Source organism: Xyrauchen texanus, chromosome 38 (assembly GCF_025860055.1).
Source record: "Xyrauchen texanus isolate HMW12.3.18 chromosome 38, RBS_HiC_50CHRs, whole genome shotgun sequence".
Classification (NCBI taxonomy): domain Eukaryota; kingdom Metazoa; phylum Chordata; class Actinopteri; order Cypriniformes; family Catostomidae; genus Xyrauchen; species Xyrauchen texanus.
In genome coordinates this window covers 33,782,581-33,802,964 of record NC_068313.1, presented here as the reverse complement: position 1 = coordinate 33,802,964, position 20,384 = coordinate 33,782,581, and the positions used below count along the sequence as shown (strand labels likewise).

The 20,384-nt window shown below is 36.5% G+C and overlaps 1 protein-coding gene and 1 long non-coding RNA gene across 2 annotated transcripts; both read left to right on the top strand.

Annotated features, from left to right (window-relative positions):
* The first annotated feature begins 820 nt into the window (after nt 1-820).
* LOC127631970 (uncharacterized) lies at nt 821-5,951 on the top strand. Its single transcript, XM_052110414.1, has 3 exons — nt 821-906; nt 4,210-4,331; nt 5,416-5,951. The coding sequence occupies exons 1-3, from the start codon at nt 904-906 to the stop codon at nt 5,924-5,926; spliced, it is 636 nt and encodes a 211-aa protein (XP_051966374.1). The 5' UTR covers nt 821-903; the 3' UTR covers nt 5,927-5,951.
* A 5,904-nt stretch (nt 5,952-11,855) lies between these two features.
* LOC127631973 (uncharacterized) lies at nt 11,856-20,015 on the top strand. The gene is made up of 4 exons (XR_007969028.1): nt 11,856-12,007; nt 17,333-17,452; nt 17,717-17,832; nt 19,546-20,015. It is a non-coding gene; the product is annotated as an uncharacterized LOC127631973 (long non-coding RNA).
* Nucleotides 20,016-20,384: the final 369 nt, after the last annotated feature.

Sequence of the window (20,384 nt, the reverse complement as noted above, 5' to 3'; positions counted from 1 at the left end):
CACACACACACACACACACACACACACACACACACACATCAGCAGAATCACATTAAACAACTCTCATTCTTAAATGTCATTCTAATACTTTAAGGGATTATTATTCAATAATCAGTCAGACATTCATGTAAGTTTGGTCCACGAAGGAAAGCTCAGTGTGCTTTAGCCCACTTTGTCACCATCACTCCACCACTCCACTGGAGCATTAAGTTCGCTTTAATTAACGATTCAATACATAAAACTAACTGAACTTCGAAACATCCTCAAAGAAGATGAAACATATGAAGTTTAAAGTGGAAATTAACTATGCATAACACCTGAAGCAGAGATGATGCTGTACAAATGTATTACAAGTGAATGTGTTGTACGGTAAAAGGTGGTATCAATAAACAGTTGTAACTTTAAAGATCTACTTGATCAAACCCTTAAAATGACTTTTGTTGGTGTAATATATATTGAGGTTGAGTTAGTCATGCTAAACAATATTTACTTGAATAAAATCAGTTGATTTAGATGTTAATGTATAAAGAACATTTCAGTTCAGGCACATTGTTGTGGGAACATTAAAATGACCAAAGCGACTATACAAACAGATTTAATTTCAAAAGTGCTGATCTGATGGACAATGACAAGAACTCTTTGCTGTCAGTCCTGTTGAATCTACTAGAGGAGGCATTCATTTTAATAGTTAGACTTTGCATGCAGATATAGTTTATTACAGTATGGTACGATCCATTGAATTAACCAAATGATGTCCAAATATCTTACCATTTATCAAACCGACACTGATAATGTGAAAGATATTTTATGCAGGAGAGAATAAAGGTGATCAGTTTGCTTCAAGCACCACTCTCACACTGCACAGATTCAGCACATCTCTGAAGAGTTCAGTTTACAACAGTCATGGTAAGTAACATTCATATTCTGATTCTGAACTTTTGGAACCAATGACAAAAACTAACAAAGTGATTCTGATTCTGTCTTGTTAGTTCAATAGTATTAATTAATAAGAAGTGCCCTGGGATTATTAATGACCACAAATAGTCAGGACCTCAGTTTAACATATCCAGAAGATGTTGGTTTTTACTATGATGTCCTCATCACTATACTGGCACATTAGGATCCACACAGACTGCAGGATGAGAACCCCTGTTGGCTTCTCTAACACATTTTTGAGCTGCAACCTTAGATTTCATCCATCCAGTTACTGACCAGGTTCAACCCTGCTTAGCTTTAGTGAGCAACCAGGTGAGAGCTGCAGGGTGATATGGCAGCTGACAATGCAACTCTTGCAGAAAACAACAGTTAACACTTTTCAGCTTTTGAAGTGCCTGATATTATAAAAGCGAATACAAAATGTGATTTTTTCATATACATATATAAATTAAAATCTCATCAATTAAAACAGACCTGAGAGCTTGAGTGTGTAAAATACAAAATAATCTAATCTTTTCTTATATTTGGTAATGAAAATAAAATAGTCGAAAATAAAACAACAATCATTTCCATTTGCAAAATAACAACATGCTTTGCATACTAAGTAAAACAAAATAAGATGAACTACAACAATATAACTGGGTAACTTTGGTTCAGTATCACTCGGGTCATCTCTGCTTTCTAAAGTGTGTCCATGATGATATTTTTGGAAACCCTCAAAAGCATATTTAGGTGCAAGTTCAGCATGTAAATGAAGCCGAACATCCACAAGCACACAACTGTTTAATATCTCTCTCTCTCTCTCTCTCTCTCTCATCTCTCTCTCTCTCTCTCTCTCATCTCTCTCTCTCATCTCTCTCCTCTCTCTCTCTCTCTCTCTCTCTCTCTCTCATCTCTCTCTCTCTCTCTCTCTCTCTCTCTCTCATCTCTCTCTCTCATCTCTCTCTCTCTCTCTCTCTCTCTCTCTCTCTCATCTCTCTCTCTCTCTCTCTCTCTCATCTCTCTCTCTCTCTCTCTCTGGCAAATCTGAATACATACAAGCACAGAGAGAATGATAAGATATATGGAAACAGTAGCTTACTAAAATGAATGTGTGTGTGTGTGTGTGTGTGTGTGTGTGTGTGTGTGTGTGTGTGTGTGTGTGTGTGTGTGTGTGTGTGTGTGTGTGTGGACAGAGTGGTAAAACAAATGAACTACAGTAGATGCAAGAAAAATAATTAACAGTACAGTTCTTCAAGTTTCTAAAATTCTTTCAAGAAATCTTCCAAGCAAGTATCTTACAGCTAACAGTTATGTCCAGACTTTGCCAAACACATTAAGATTTATAGCTTTCATAACACTTCTAAACTGATAAAGACGAACCCATGGTTCCCAAACTTACGATAACTTTGTGCCACTTTTAAGCCAGTTTAAAGATGCCACTGCCATCAAGTTACACACGACCAAATGCACTGCACTGTTTTATGGCCCTTTTTGGTATGGTTTTAATTATATATACGCAACACATACGTAGGTTGATATATTGTGTTTTCTTATTTGGAGACTTTTTGTGAAAAACTGTGACTTTTGAGGTGCTTTTGGAGATTTTCAGATGAAGGGTTTTGCAGTCAAGTTGCACTGGAGTAAATATGCAAGTACATTCAAGATTATAATAAAATAATTTCAAGTGCAATGGAAAATGTTTCAGAATTACATACTTGGAGCATTTAAGATGAACTGATATTAATTTGCAACAAAACATATCCAACATTATACTTAAAATATTCTGCATTTCAAATGCGTTATAAGATAATGTCCTAGAAGTGTATTTCTTGAAAATGCGTGAAACATTGCGTGTTTCACTGGTCAGAAGGTAGCGCATCCAGATTCTCTCGATTATTTAGGGCACCAAGCTGCAAATAAGCTTATATAATAATTTCAGTAACATACGACCTACTGATGGTAGTAAGTCACTCACAAACTGTAATCAAATGGGCCAAATTATTTGCAAATGTCCAACAGTTTATCAAACGGATATGTAAAGAACATTCCCTCTTAATTATTATGGGTAATTTATTGTTCTTGTTTTGCATAAGGGCTGTTCAAAGAGCACAATGAATATAATCCACATGCATCTCCAACACATCACTCTCACAACAGATCAAACTGCACCATCTCTGTAGAGCTTAGAAGCATCTCACATCTCTTCAATCCACGACAGACATCGTGATAAGAAACATCACTTTAACCGACTGTTGAATGAAAAGTGATGGTTCGCTTAAACACTCTTTTGTCAATCTCTTCTTGTGAAAGTCTTTTGACCTGATCATGAACAGTTGGTGACTCTGACCGTGCTTTACCGGTAAAGATGCCACTGTGGCATTTAACACCAATAACCATGATGGCCTTCTGTTTGAAACACCTAAATAATTTGTCACTTATGAAATGTTTCTGGAACTCATATTAAAAGATCAGATTCTTTAAAGGGTAACTAAACACCTGCTCAGAGTCTGACTCCACCCACTGGAAATATTTGAAAATGCAGGAAAAGTGGGCAGACCCCGGCGGGGATAGAGGGAACGAACCGAGTGCGGGGCTGGGGGGCACCTGAGACTCGTAGTGACGGATTAATTGACAGCTGCTGTCAGACTCTATGTTATTATTATTCCTCACACGGTCGCAAGACGACATGTGCATGATTCTGGCGTGGTGAACTGGAACCTGCTTACGTCAGCTGTCACTGCTTACGTGAAGTACCGCAACAGCCAATAGGAAAATTCAACTGCAGTAGCCACCGTTCAACCTGAAGAGGGCAGCACTCAGACGTTTTTACACCATATATTGTAGAATTAAAACACTTTATACACAAATGTCAAAAAAATTACTTGAATCAATGACCAGTACTAATAAAGCCCCATGCTTACAGATCATTAACTAAAAATAGTTGGTTTAGGGTTTACCCTTTAATGTGGACTCTCAGAATAATTTCATCTTTTCTTTCTTTGTCTGTGCCATAGAGCAGTCAACTGAAGCTTTCTAAATAAACAGTCAAAATCCTCTTTTTGTTTTTTTAACAGTAAACAAGGAGCAATCGATTTTTTATTAACAATACACAAGTTGTAATTGCTACTATTGTGCATGTGTATGCTTTATCCTCCACTGCCATCTCGTACTGTCAGCAGAGGTTTAACCGTTATAATAATACAGAGGAAATGACTATAGATTAATTTAGTATTTTTGCTTTGTGTGTGTGTGTGTGTGTGTGTGTGTGTGCTGCTGTTTTGATCACTTTAGGTTTTCACTGTGTCTTTGAGGAGTCTTCTTCTGGTCTGTCTGCTTCCTCTTTGTATTCAAAGTGTGGATGAGACTGCAGACCCTCAAACTCTTATGAGAATTGTTGAAATGTTTGAGACTAGGTGAGTCACTCTCAAAGTTACAATTGCCATTTAAATGAACCTTTCAGCATTATGGTTAATATGTTGGCTTGAAAATTGTATTAAACAATAATAAACAGATTGCAAACACCACATATAAAGTTTGTTTCAGAAATGTTGGTAACGCTTTATTTTAGGGATCAGAAATTAGACAGTAATTAATGACTAATAATTGGACTTGAAAGGGACTAGTTACAGATTTATCAGGCCTTTGTTTGTTGATTTCTTACCCTTGCCGAATAGCCTCTTTACATTAGTCTTTTCTTAACAATTCACTTGTTAGGTAAACAAAAGATACCAATAACCAGTAAGGTGCAAAATACATCCTTTAAAGGTTCTCATTACACCATGTGAATGTGCAACTTATAAGTATAAAATAAATAAAGAAGGCAGAGACGTTTGATGGTTAGTGTAACTAGCAGCAAATAGTGTTAGAAGCTATTTTCACTCCTAATTAAACACTATCATACAGTACAGGTGCATCACTGCGGCATGTTTATTGTATTTATTTAGAGTCCCACAAAGACCCTACACAACCCCTATACCCCTAAACCTAACCCTAACCTTCCCTGCTATGTTGAAGTACTATATGCATTCAACATGTATTCCATACATATAATCCGCACATTCACACAGAGTACCAAGAACCTATAAATGATGTATTTTGCATCATACTAGACATTGATATGTTTTGATTTTATCTAAGAAATGTATTATTATGACAAAAGCAAATATAAATGGGCTATAAAGCAAGAATATGAAATCAGCTTATAAAGGCTTGATAAATATTTTATAATGCCACACAAGTCCATAACTAGTAACTCACAAGTGTAATTATTAGTTATTAATTACTGTCTAATTTCTGATCCCTACACTACAGTGTTACCAGAATGTTTTATGAATCAAGATTAAACATGAACCCTATAACTTAATTGAACATTTTTAAATGATTTATATAATACTTCTCAAAAGTAATTTATTTAAATCTGTTAAATTATCCTAATTAAACATATGTTATATCATTTATTTTTATAAATTTACACTGTTTCTGGTTCATGTTTTTCAGATTGAATGTAAAGGGGCAATATGCTGTAGCCATCAGACTTGAGAAGGAAGAATGCCTCCCAAAGGCTGATTTAAATTCTATGGTTTTTGACCGCAAGAAGTTACAAGAAATTGGAGTTGATATTTTAAATGGAGAAATTTCTGTCTCAGATGACATCATTGCTGCAAAATACAAGCAGTTTGATAAATACACAGACCATTCAGAGTTTCGGCTAAAGAATTATTTGAACAAAGTTTTGGCTAAAGAGGATCAATGTGTGATTTATTTCTCTTTAAATTCCCCGTGTTTGAATAAATGCCTTAATGGGAAATATAACATTGAAAATAGTCTTAAAGCATTACAGTCATACACAGGAATTAAAGCCTTTTTGTTCAAATACGTATATGAAGGTGATGATAAGCAGACAATGGTCGAAAGAATGAAAGCAATAGCACCTAATTTGCCTCTTTTTCAGTGCAGGTATACCATAGAACAACCTACTTGTGTTCAACTGTTGAAAGGCAGCACTTAAATGTACATTTATTCATTTACAGACTCTTTTATCCAAAGTAACTTACAAATGATATATTCAATATAACTGATTCATCCTAGGAAGTTACTGTAATAAGATGTTTGCTTGACTGAATAAAAATCTTTTCCAGGCCTTTACTTTGTGCCTCAAGTGTTGTATCAAGCACACTCTTATGACCAAACATCACTGGAGGGATGCTCAGTCAGAGCCCCTCTTCCAGGGGATCCTTCAAAGCGTTCAAAACAAAGCGTAACATGGCGGTACACTGGCGAGGCAAACAGAGACAGTTTTTTTGTATTGATGTCACTATATGAGATGCTTCAGAACACTGAATAAACTGCTTTTGTTAGGAACACTTCATCACTAAATGATCATCATTAAATGCTAATCTTCAACATGTGACATGGAGTGAACTATGTGTGGAGATCACTACGATAAACTGCTGTTTAATAAGAGAAGTCATGGACATGTTTGGGATGAATGTTAGTTTTTGTAATAATTCAGATAAGATAATGGGAAAAGTTCAGCATAGAGTGGCAAAATACCGTACTGTGGCAGTAGCATGTTTCAGGTGGTAATGGCATGATATTGTGGACATTTACCAAGTCATTACCATATCCTTGTACTATGGTATTTACCAGGAACTCCAACAAGATAAGTCAAAGAATACCATGGATTTGCCCTGATATACAGTATCAAAAGCACCGTGGTACTTTGATGTTAATGTAAAAACTTGTCAATGACTACATTTATAGTACATGGACACCAGAAAGGCTTTTATTGCAAGAAAGCTGCTTGTGGCTCAAAATAGTTTTTTGCATATACATGAACTGTTAGCAGCTTTTTCTTTACTGCCATGTACAGTTATGTTTAGCCACATGGCACCTCAGAGACAGCTCTTGAGTTCATTTGAGGTCTAGACACACACACACACACACACACACACACACACACACACACACACACACACACACACACACACACACGTTGTGTTTCCATGTTTTATGGGGACTTTCCATAGACATAATGGTTTTTATACTGTACAAACTTTATATTCTATCCACTAACCCTAACCCTACCCCTAAACCTAACCCTCACAGAAAACTTTCTGCATTTTTACATTTTCAAAAAACATAATTTAGTGTGATTTATAAGCTGTTTTCCTCATGGGGACCGACAAAATGTCCCCACAAGGTCAAAAATTTCGGGTTTTACTATTCTTATGGGGACATTTGGTCCCCACAAAGTGATAAATACACGCTCACACACACACACACACACACACACACACACACACACACACACACACACACACACACACACACATCAGCAGAATCACATTAAACAACTCTCATTCATAAATGTCATTCTAATACTTTAAGGGATTATTATTCAATAATCAGTCAGACATTCATGTAAGTTTGGTCCACGAAGGAAAGCTCAGTGTGCTTTAGCCCACTTTGTCACCATCACTCCACCACTCCACTGGAGCATTAAGTTCGCTTTAATTAACGATTCAATACATAAAACTAACTGAACTTCGAAACATCCTCAAAGAAGATGAAACATATGAAGTTTAAAGTGGAAATTAACTATGCATAACACCTGAAGCAGAGATGATGCTGTACAAATGCATTACAAGTGAAAGTGTTGACCTGTAAAAGGTGGTATCAATAAACAGTTGTAACTTTAAAGATCTACTTGATCAAACCCTTAGAATGACTTTTGTTGGTGTAATATATATTGAGGTTGAGTTAGTCATGCTAAACAATATTTACTTGAATAAAATCAGTTGATTTAGATGTTAATGTATAAAGAACATTTCAGTTCAGGCACATTGTTGTGGGAACATTAAAATGACCAAAGCGACTATACAAACAGATTTAATTTCAAAAGTGCTGATCTGATGGACAATGACAAGAACTCTTTGCTGTCAGTCCTGTTGAATCTACTAGAGGAGGCATTCATTTTAATAGTTAGACTTTGCATGCAGATACACTGCACAGATTCAGCACATCTCTGAAGAGTTCAGTTTACAACAGTCATCATAAGTAACATTCATATTCTGATTCTGAACTTTTGGAACCAATGACAAAAACTAACAAAGTGATTCTGATTCTGTCTTGTTAGTTCAATAGTGTTAATTTTCAACAGGGCACTAAAAGATTACTGATGCACTGAGGTGAAAGACCATGTAAGGTCTTCTCACACTGACAAAAGTGTTTTGTTGGGTACAATGGAAGCCACGAAAGAGTATTTGCATTCCAAGCACATTTCCATCACCAACATCATCTTTCAGTGTTTTTACTATAATAAAATCTCATTGTTAGTTGTGTTCAATGCAACAAGTCTTTCACTTATAAACTGTTTGTTTAAAAAGAGTGACGATTAAAAATGTAAATGGATTAAAAATTGAATAGTAATGAGCTTTGCTGTCAAGTATACTTACACTAAAGTAATTTGTCTTGGTAACAGAAGCTTCCAGTGCAGAGAGAAAAAACAACAAGACACAGATAATACAAATAAAAATGGTGAACAATATATATATATATATATATATATATATATATATATATATATATATATATAGAAACACTCAATGGACAATTTAAATAAATACATATTACAGTTATTTCTGTACTTCTCAGGACAGATATATATATATATATAGCAACAAGGCTCAGGATTACAGAATATCATATTAACAGAAGTGCAAACATACAGTTAGGTATAGAATAATGACCAGTGAATGACTATTCAGCATAATTGTATTAACAGGAAGATAAGAATATAGAAATTAAACTGTCGGGAGATCTTTGAATGATCAGGATATATTGCACGGGACAAGAGACACACATTAAGACTGTTGATGATTTTGCATTTTGAGTCTCTTCAGATTGTTGCTGTAATGTCGAGGGTCATTCCTGCGATCTTTCTGCTTCCTCTTTGTACTCGAAGTGTGGAGGGTGAGAATGTGAACATTGAAACTCTTGGCCTCATTCAAAACTTTTTTCATAACAAGTAAGTTTTCATACTGCTGTATACATTTAAACATTTCATCTTACCTTTCATCATTGTATTTAATTTAAACTTAGCATAAAAACTTAATATAAGTAATATTAAAATACTCCCACTACCACCATTACACACTTTACCAACATGCACATTTGAATTCTCAATTATATTAGCATGTAATAATTGGTGATAATTCATGTTTTTGTCCAGTTATGAAGCTGGCCATCAGTATGCAGTAGCCATCAATGTCCCCAAGGAGCAGTGTCAAGCTGGTTTTAACCCCCTAAATGGTGGCTTCCTGATTCATGACACAGAGGACAAGGTGAAAGCTGTGATAGGATATAATAAAGAGTCTGTCTACAGTGGCAATCAGCTAATCGCTGCAGGGTTTCATCCAGAGGCACATTCAGAGTTTTTACTCATGAATTCAGCTGAACATTACTGGACAAACCTATTAAATAAGAACAAGGATGGGTGTGTGATTTTCTACACCTTAAACTCCCCCTGTATAAATGTGTGTCTCCAAAGTGAAATTATACTATCAGGTCTTGACAAATTAAAAGACTACAAGGGAATTAAAGCTTTTGCTTTCACACACATCTATAAGACAGACAAAAGCAATGTTAATCTGAGCACAGAACTGAAGAAGATTTCTGCACGTGTGCCACTCTACCACTGTTCAAATGGTTGCATCCTTTGTGGAGTACCAGGGTCAGATATAAAAGAAGAATGTCTGAAGTTCTAGTGTTGAGTTTCTTCTTTTCCAGTGATGCTTCAGGTTAATTCATGTGCTCTTGATCTGCCTGAACTTTTGAGGATACACGTCTACACTCAAACTGAACCTTTCTCTCACATGCTGCCTTGTGTTATTTCTCTCTAAAAGCACAGCTTTGATAAATTGTAAAATCTTCAAGGGAAGAGTACATGCTTACAACAGTTACTATCCACTGAAAGAAATTAGTGTTCAATAATTAATCCTATAATCATCAAGAGAGATTTAAACCAAATTTAACAAAAATGTAAAATGTGGAAACATAACTGGCACTGATAAAAGAAAGATACTAGTGAACACTGAAACATCTGACATCATGGCCAGATTAGGGTTAAATTTGGTATTAATATTTTGAGGTTAATAAAGTGAGTAAATTGTTGTTTGTACTATATATGATTGAGTGGCAAAGCAGCAAATGTTAACACGCTTCTTGATAAATAAATCTTTTTTTCTCAGCATACTTTGTGCTTTATTCTTTGTTTTTACAAACAAACAAACAAAATCACACTCGCGCGCACACACACACACGTGCGCGCACACACACACACATGGATTTTTGTGTCTTTGGTAACACTTTACAATAATGTTCCATGTGTTAACAATCAACAATGCTTTTTTTAAATATTTTTTTTAGCATTAATTAATCATTGTTTAAGTCCATTTCTGCATACTAATATATATATATATATATAATAAATAAAAGTTGTATTTTTATTAACTAGCATTAAGATTAAAAATGCTGTGAAACAAAAACATTTTAATTGTTATTTCATTTTCACTAATACATTAATGTCAACTAATGGGACCTTTTTGTAAAGGGTTAAAAGTTTATATATATTCAAACAATCTAACTTGGAGATAAACAGAACTGTTTTTATTGCATCTAAATATTTTTTTAGTGAGTCCTTATATTTGGCCATTGTGGGGTTCAGTGCAAATTTCAGGGTAAAAAAAACTACAAAACTGTTTCTATAGTTTTATCATGATTTATTTATTGATTATTTGCTCACTGTTTTGTTTGCTCTGGGACACGATGGGAGATTCTGAATGTTCGAGTTTCTGCTTAAAAATTGAGAATAAATCCACGCTATTTGTGTGCTGTAGTCCAGATGTTGTGTGTCTGCTTTATGTGATGAACAGATCTAAATTAAAATACTTTTACAGCAATCAGAATCCTCATCACAATAACAGTTAGATCCCACTTTCCTCTCTTTTAAACAAGGGGCTGTGGAAACATGCTGTCTGTCAAATTATTCTATTAACCCAATAGTAACAAATACTGCTTTGATTTGCCTGATCACCATATACTTATGCCTTTTGCTCTGAGGGGACATATCTTTTCATTTTCAAATTTTTTTAAATTGGGGTTCCTCAGCTGCCACTCTGGAAACAACCTGTGGTGATGCGGCACACTTTTAAGGAGCCCTGACATTTTGGGGGCCCTAAGCAGATGTGGCAGGGCGGAGGGCGGGGCTAAATCGTGATGCTACACAGATAACCACATCGCCATAATGACTCTCACTCTCTGCTGCCTGAAGTCTATTTACACTTAATGCAAATCATTATTTGGCTATACTGAACCTGTTTTAGGAGGCCCCCTCGTGGTACTGGGGGAACTATGCAGTCACTTATGTTGCTTAATAGGCACTGTAAGGAGCCTAAAATATCCTATTTATGTACTCAAGGAAGATATACAGTATATCAAGAGCCTTCTTATGATGGTTACAGAAGGAATTGTTGAAAGTTGATAGTATGTTGTTCAGATAACTGAAGGAGTTAATGTTTATTAATAAAAAAAAAAAAAATAATTACAGTAAATAATTAAGCATTTTCTTCTACACTGTTTGTCAACTAGTATATTTGCTGATCCTCCCACAATGAAATGAATGCTGGAATTTACCTCATATTAAAGTTAGGGAGAAAAACAAACAAACAAATATGTTATTGCATGCCATAACCCCAATTTCTCTATGAAACCAGTTTCAACTGCTCCCTCTCCAGGTCAGGATCAGCAATATAAGGGTGTGCATATTAACCAGAGGTTAAAAATAACAACGCAACATGATGCCAGGCTGCATGATGTCACTGCTTTTAATATCATCAGCAAACAGCCAGAACCTAGACTTTAAATATGTTGGGAATTACACACATAGACAAACAAAGTCTGCTTAACACATCTATGAAAGAGTCACAGTGAATATGCTGACAGATGTTGTTGACCTTTTAATGATGTTGTGAGAGCTCTCTCCAGGATGTACTTCAACTGACAGACTACAGAGCCCCTGAGAGTACAGGTTGGGTAATAGTTCTGCATGCCCTCAATAGTTTACCATGGATTTAGGGGGAAGCTTGATGTTTGTAATGTTATGTTTGAGGTGTTAGTGTTTGCTCTACTCCAGTGTTTGCTCTACTCCAGTGTTTGTACCACTCCAGCTTTATGATTAAAGGATATAAAGTTCCTACTCCTGCGTCTCCTCTTGTATCCAGTGACACGCAAACGTTCCAGGAGTAACATTAAATGACATAAAAACAATTTATGTGCCGGCAGGAAATGACAACAGTCAAGGAATAATACAGTGCAATACTCAAGTGGGTTATTAAACAAGGTGTGTGTGCAGGGTGAAAAGATGTCAAGTGAAATGAATATTTACTATACCTTGAAATACCCAGACACACAGGGGGGAAACAAACAAAATAAACAAAACAAAACAACCTCTAGCTATTCGTAAACCATGACAAACGGATTTTCTAACTTCCTACTGGGAAAAGTGCAACGGAACACCACTTTGGAAAGTCGTGCGGAAATTTTGAACTCGACTTTGCTGCTCCAATAGCATTAATCATCATATTTTTAGCATCTGTTGATATTTGCCTTGCACTGCTCAGGACTGGCAACAGATGAGGAATCACACCACATGAGGTTCACAAGTGGGGCTTTTACTCGATGATGTCAAAAGTACCTGGGTTTGGGTAGGCACCTGAACTGGATGATCTCACTCTCCCTAAAATCAGACGCATTCACCAGCAGTTAAAAGGCACTGTCAATAAATCTAAATGTTAATATTCTGTCTGTGGTATTTGTGGAGGTCAAAAAATATGAATAGATAGAGAAACACCTTATATCATATAGTTAATAAAATGCTGTATACTTTAGGCTTTGATATATGTAAAAGTATGGCTAACCAGCAAGAATATATTTCTTTCATTTTTTGCATAAAATCTGTGCCATAACATCTTTTCACCCTGCACACACACACCTTGTTTAACAACCCACTTGAGAATTGCACTGTATTATCCCTTGGCTGTTGTCATTTCCTGTCGGCACATAAAGAAACCAAGACAGACAGATATTTTGTTCTACGTACAGGCCAGAAGACACATAAAAATGATATTGTATCAATTCCTGATATTGATGAATTAAGCATCATTTTATCTCGGCCTGCCTTACAAAAGGAGTATGTGCTGTGGCCAACCCATTAGGGATTGGGGAAAGAATGCAGAAATTGACCTATAAATATTAAATTTCAACCCATTTTCACTCCCAAGGCATTCAATTTAGTAAAACAAATTTTTAAAGGCCATGGCAGAACTTAAAATCTGTGATGAACCTGTTTTCATGGAACCTCTTGTGAATCAAGATGGCCATTGTAGGGTATTACATATATATTCGCATTCTCACCATAATATGTAAGGGAACTTGGGGTCTTGAAATATGTGAGCTATGAACTACATTAAACTGTCCTTCCTCTACATTATTATGTAATGAAATATATAATGGAATTAGTCGTGTTCGACAACCATTATAAATGAGATAAATGACAAATAACTAGATTATTTGTCTGAATACAATTCTCCACCATTTAATTAATGGTGGAGAATTTACTAAACTAGATCTAGTTTTATCCGCTCACACTTTCTATTGTTAGGAATTAGCTTTAATAAGGGAATTATGATTAATTCACTTATTGGAGTAATATTATTCTCATGGCTTATTGAGAATAATATCACACTGTGGCAAGCCTGAAAGTGGAGGACGTCCGCCGACCGCGAGGGGAGAAGGGACTCCTAACCAACCACCTGGAGCGGTCAGGGCCGCTGCCAGGGGCGGAGGAGTCCCCTACCAGCCGCTGAAACGCGGCGGGGTCTGAGACCACCGACCGCGAGTGGGGAGGGGCTCGCTGCCGACCGCCTGGAGCGGGAGAACCGCTGCCAGGGGTGGGGGAGACCCCTTCTGTTCCCCAAGAATGCGGTGGGGCGTTCCGTTTGCCAGGGGCTGGAGATCTGCCTCCGATCCGCCTGGACAGGTGCGGCTGTCCTCTGTTAGAGGGTGGAGGAGTGGCCGAGGAACAAGCTACGGCGTATCGGAGAACTGGCGAGTAAGTGTTTTTTTTTTTCATCTCTCTCTCCTCTCTCTCTCACTGCCGCTCCGCGTTGGCCTTTTCCCTCATTTAAATTTTACACTGTTACAGGAAGTACCCCCTATTTAATTATTTCTGTTTCCCTCCCCTTGTCCCCTCCATTGTCCAGGTAGACGGGGATGACCTGCCGGCAGACGGGGCAAAAGGCACGCCCCTCCCCAGGGAAAGAGGGGGGGGGGTGTACGTCATGGAGAACGAGGGAGGAATGTGGCAGGGCGGAGGGCGGGGCCGGATCGTGATTATACACACCCGGTCACTTATCAGGCTAATCAAGCCTCCGAGAGGGATAAAGGCCGACTGCGGAGGATTGTGCGGGAGAGAGAGATCGTTTACGGACACGTCCGTCATGTGTGTGTGTGTTTGTCTTTTGTTTCAGTTTATTATTAAAATATTATTTATATTGTCAAGCCGGTTCTCGCCTCCTCCTTTCCATCGAACTGTTTACACACACTTATTCAGGTACAGCGTTGAAAGCATGTTAAGAAAGCAGAGTCAAGAAGAGGGGGCGAGCGTGTGTTCTTCCTGTTTGGAAGCATTTGACCTGAAGATTGGAGCGTCCCCCAAGGGTGTCCTGCGCCAATCAGAAGTGACTTTTCAGAGTCACATGGTCGACTGGGCTGTCCTTTCCGACAGCTGATTTGTGACCCTTTGTTTCGGAGTCTTACAAATCTCCCGCTCAAAAATAGTGCATCCTATCTCGAGAATGGTACAAGAGACATGAAATTCGTTGTCATCAGCTTTCTCTGCATACGCCCGTGATTGTTTACATACAAAATATAACATTGTTTCATGAATATTGTTCATGTAGGTAACAAAACATTATAAATCCCTTGTTACAAAATCATACTGGTTAGTTCCTTGGTTATACAACATGGATAAACATTACACATATTATAAAGTGGTACTATCAGAGTTATAAAAAAGGGCTATAATCATTAATTTGTCAGGTATGCAATTTACCACAGTTCAAGCAATTGTCAGAATTATCTAGCAAGACTAGGTATTGTATAAATCGTGGATTTTAATGCATTCTGTACATTTTTGAAGGTTAATCCAGTAAAGTACTGTGACTTTGTGTCAAATGTTCCTGGATTTAGATGAAATGTCTTAGTATTCGAGTAGTGCAAATCTGATGGTCTTTTTAACCTTACATAGAAAAGTCTGCTTTGACTCTGTGGGGAAGTTCAGAAGGGGCCTTTCGGACCAATCTCGATGACTGAGTCATTTCATTTATGACAGTGAAGAATTCCAGGATTGCAAATGTTGGGTTTTCTCTATGTAGGGAACCCTTAAAATATGCCTTATTTTGAAAATTGCAGAGTATTAAAATATATACATTTGATTATTTGCTTTTTGTTTATTTGACAATGTGATGTAAATAAATGTACCAACATTCTTTGTTTCTGTATTATTTATACTGTTTTCCTTTACTCAAATAAGGTGTTCTGTTGAGCTGAAGTGTATTAATGTTGACCAATCAGCATTGATATTGTTTAACGTTTACGGACGCAAGTTGCATTAAGTTACGTTTTAGAGACGACAGGGAAGGAGATGGACTGGACTGGACTTTCACCCCGCTGCGAGGCTGCATGACTGTTCTGTTCGTGACTCAGGCTGTAAGTGATCACTTTTCAGTGCTTCGTCATTTCCTTGGATGGAATGTAATTGAATTCGTCTCGACAAATGCTCTTGATGTACTGAGTTAACTTGAATCCATTTCCTTGAAAGTGCACCAACGATGGGCCCCAACGGCTAGCCAAAAGTGTGTGTGTGTGTTTTTTTTTTTTGTGCTCATAAGAGGCTGTGATCAAACTCATCTATTGTGTTGTTATTGAGTTCATTCTGTGAATTGTGTAAATTGATCCAAAGGAGTAATTGTGAGTTTTCAATAATCATCCGTTGTATTTTTTTTTTTCTTTCCCCCTTGAAATAATAAGGGAGAGTGTATATATATTTTTGAGGGTGATCATTTAGAATATACTATTATTGAGGCTATTGCATACTTAATTGTTTAAGGAGTGAAAAAAAACCTTTTATACAACTGTACAACACAATATCTTTCAATTTTTCTTATTTTACGCTTTGATACAACAGCTGTTATGTTTTTATTTTATTTTTTCCCCAAAAGGGTTTCATATTAGCGTTTAATTAATAAATCTTTGTTGTTTTTTTTCCCTTATTTAGAATTGCTGTCTTGATTTATTATTTAAATTAATTGAAAAAAACAAGAATCTAAAATTCTGGGAAAGTAAATTATAAATAGATTATTTTGCTTTATTATTCCCTGGTGGAGGCACCATGCACTTATTAATAGTCTGATAAAGAAGAAACTAACCTCCGGCCAATTCAACATTCAACTGCCAGGAATCCAGGGTTTTCTTGTTTGGGAAACATTTAAATGAACCACTAAGGTTGAGAAAAAGGGTTACATCTACATCAGGATGGCTGATGTTATAATGTTTGCTTCTGCTTGGCATGTAAACTAAACCTGGTGTATTGCCCAAGAATGCTGGCATTTAATGAATAACAACTCTGTTGACGCAGGTGGAGTTATAATTATGGAGCATTTGCTTTTCTGTATGTTCATGGAGGAAATACTTAGAAAGATCTTCTGTGGCTGATATCTGTCTGTTTGTTTCTTACATATTTGTGATCACTGCTGCCCTTAACATCTTCAAACTCTGATGAATGTCTAAAGCATGATCAATACAATAGAATTAAGAAATAAAGTCACTGAACTGAATTACATGAACTGAGTGTCATGGGACAGTTCACTGGTTTGCACTCTACTATCAGATGTGATTTGAGAAACAGATGAATAATATTAGATGTATCACATTTGCTTGATGCATACATTGTTAATAACATGTTCTTGTTCATGTAAAGGGGTTAATGGAAAGGAGGAGGTGTGAACAGGCTTTGTAATATAAATCATATTTAATGAAGGACTGAACCAAAAGACAAACACACACGGATGGCCTTTATCCCTCTCGAGGGCTAATTAGCCTGATTAGGTGTGTAGCAACACAACCTGGCCCGCTCTCCGACCTGCCACAGTTCATTTACAAACATCCTATTTGCTTGTGGGCATTTGGGTGGGTAGTGAATTACACAAATAATAGATACATACAAACACTGCCAAAAACATGCATTAAAGAGTAATTATGTAAACAGTTTATTTTGATCTTTTCTATGATGTAGAGGAAGAGGGCCGGTCCACGATCAGAATATATATCATCTACTTCACCTGTCTCTTCACTTGCCTCTGAGAAAAATCACATCTTTGAATCTTAAACTCCTCTACAGCAGACAGACTCAATGGTCAGTTATATTCAAGTCTTTATTTATTTTTTTCATTTAAATTTTTTTTAAATCACCAATAGCATATTTAATCAGTTTGTATAGGTATTATTATAATCAATGGTTTTGGGATAGATTTCTGTAGGAGTGCAGATTATTTTGATGTTATTGTACATTGAACAGTTCAGAGGATTGGTGCTCTTTTTGTCTCTAATGCTAAAATGCAATATGTCAGTGTTTAATGATGCAGCACATAGTAATTATGAATTCATTGTGTCACTCTAGAAGTTCGCTGTGTTTCTGTGTGGACTCCTGCTGGTCTTTCTGGGCCTGCTCTTTTTTCTTCCTCATTGGACACAACCTGTGGAAGAAGGGACTGTGACCAACACCACTGAAAAGAGGTAAAGTCTGATTCCTATAGAGCTGTACAGATTTAAGCCCACAAGTCATAAAGCATTTCCGAGCCATAGGTTCCCTCAGGAATTTCCAATGGGGTTTAATAATGGCAGTTTGAGATTTGAGTAAAATAAGGCCTGTGGTTAAAATTATTTGAAAGAGACTTTCATGTTTGTTCTAGAACATAAATTACACAGTTATACCTCAAATTATAATTTTTAAGCTACTGTGTTTTTAAAAATGCATGTTGCTATCACAATGCTAATCGAGGACTACAACTACCATGAGTAAGGATTCCTCTCGTCGCAGGGCCAAATCGGCACTCTTACAACGTTCAGTGTGACATGTTCACAGACGGCTGAATAATAGCCTTTGCGATGATCTTCAGCCGCCGACGGAATTTGGGCAGTGTCAGAAACTTAGCATCGTAGCCGTATAGTGTGACTGTAATTACGAAGACCAGATGATATTCCGCCCCTCTCCTCGTCTGCACCACCATAGCAAGATTTGTACAAAGTTATCCCTCTACTTCAGCACTTTCAATGTTTTTTCTTCTTTTCATTTCATATAAAATGTTTTAAGAAATAAGATTAAATACAGAGCTTACAAAACGAAAATAAATAAATGATTGCATTTTATCGTTACTTTTCTTTACATTTGTCATGCATTTTCTTTACATGTTATTTTAATTACTATTTTAATTTTAATAAAATTAATTTAAACGTCTGTAAACTTCTTTAGTTAAGATTCACATCACTCCAATTTTATTTACATTTACATTTATATTTATGCATTTGGCAGACGCTTTTATCCAAAGTGACTTACAGTGCACTTACTACAGGGACAATCCCCCCCGGATCAACCTGGAGTTAAGTGTCTTGCTCAAGGTCACAATGGTGGTGGCTGTGGGGATTGAACCAGCGACCTTCTGATTACCATTTATGTGCTTTAGTCCACTACGCCACCACCACTCCATTTATAAATAAATACATAAAATACATTTGTGATCAATCTGTTATTATAAGCCTATTTGACAATATCCATCTTTCTTGTAAATGTGAGCCTATACTCGTGATGGAATGGTATTGGAGCAATGGAAATGCTGATGTCCTGACTTTCAGAGAGAGGAAAAAATAGTCCTCCATGGTGGGCAAATTTCGCTGTTTAGCTTCTATCCCGCAACACTCCTTAACTTGAGTTTGGACTGGCAGTCTGACTTAACGTCGCACAGTGTGCCATGGCTATATCAATGCGTTCATATCATACAGTCTGACAAGCAACAATCGTAAAGGACCATTATAAATCATACAGTGTACACCTGCCTTTAAGTGAACTATGTGGATTACGAAATGGACGATGGTTGTAGTCCTCATTTAACGACTGGATAGCAACATGCATTTTTTTAATAGACAAGACAGCTTCAAAATGCTCAACTGAGGTATGACTGTGTGTCATTTATGTTCTAAAACAAAATGTAAAAGTATTCTCCACATATAAAATTATAGAGGGAACCTATGGCGAATTAGTCTTCTGGGTTTGCCTAAAAACTGATGTCATGTCTGAACAGCTTACTGTATAAACTTAAGGTCAAAATACGTTTTTTTCCCTATATGAAGTACAACAAAGAAAGTATTTAAAAAATTGTAAATCATGTAATATTTCATTAAAATAGTAAACCATTTTTTTTTTCTTACTGGTTCTAATTGAATGTTTTCCAGCTATCCTCATCAGTGTGCTACAGCCATCAATGTCACAAAGGAGCAATGTCTGAGTACATCTAAGAACAACACAACTCATCCACCGCAAAGGCTATTGCAAATGGAGTTCAAAGAGGATTTTTATTGGATTTGGAATCCTCACATTATGTATTAATATTTTTTTAAAGAACCAATTTTCAAGCTTTGCTTTATGAAACATTTATTTTCAACAGTGCATTCATTTTCATTCTAATACAGATGGAAATATTTAAACAGTATTGTGTACATATCTTGTGATGTCTATTAAATGGCTTTTGGTCCCTTGAGCTTGCATTTAGACACATTTACATGTTCACATTGCCTTAATGCATGTTTGTTAGATTTCATGGAAACCAGCATGGTGAGTGTCACCACTATGTGACCTGCAAAAGGTGATTACTCAAAGAATTAACTCATGTATCAAACATAAATAATCCATCAATGAATAAATCATTCTCATCGATACAAATGGTTCCTTTATCATTGCTTAGACCAAGACAGTCAAAATGCAAAGTCATCTTGTCAAATGACAGTGGACTCTGAAAGTGTGATAGTTACACATTATGTAATATTTTCCAATTGCTACCAATTACAGTAGATATTGTAAATCCTACAGTTGCTCTTATCCCATATTGTGTAACATTCTGCATATACAGGTTGTATTTGTCAATACTGAAAGTCAAGGAGATACAATGCTGAATTCTTACCCGTACATACTGGTCCTTCACGCTCTCTCTCACCATTCCCATTCATACAGCTCCTTCACTCTCTCTCTCACCATTCCCATACATACAGCTCCTTCACTCTCTCTCTCACCATTC

Excerpts from the sequence above, each read along its gene's own strand:
- LOC127631970 (XM_052110414.1), top strand. Across the intron at positions 4,332-5,415 it reads GTTGAAATGTTTGAGACTAG|ATTGAATGTAAAGGGGCAAT; the intron begins GTGAGTCACTCT and ends CATGTTTTTCAG.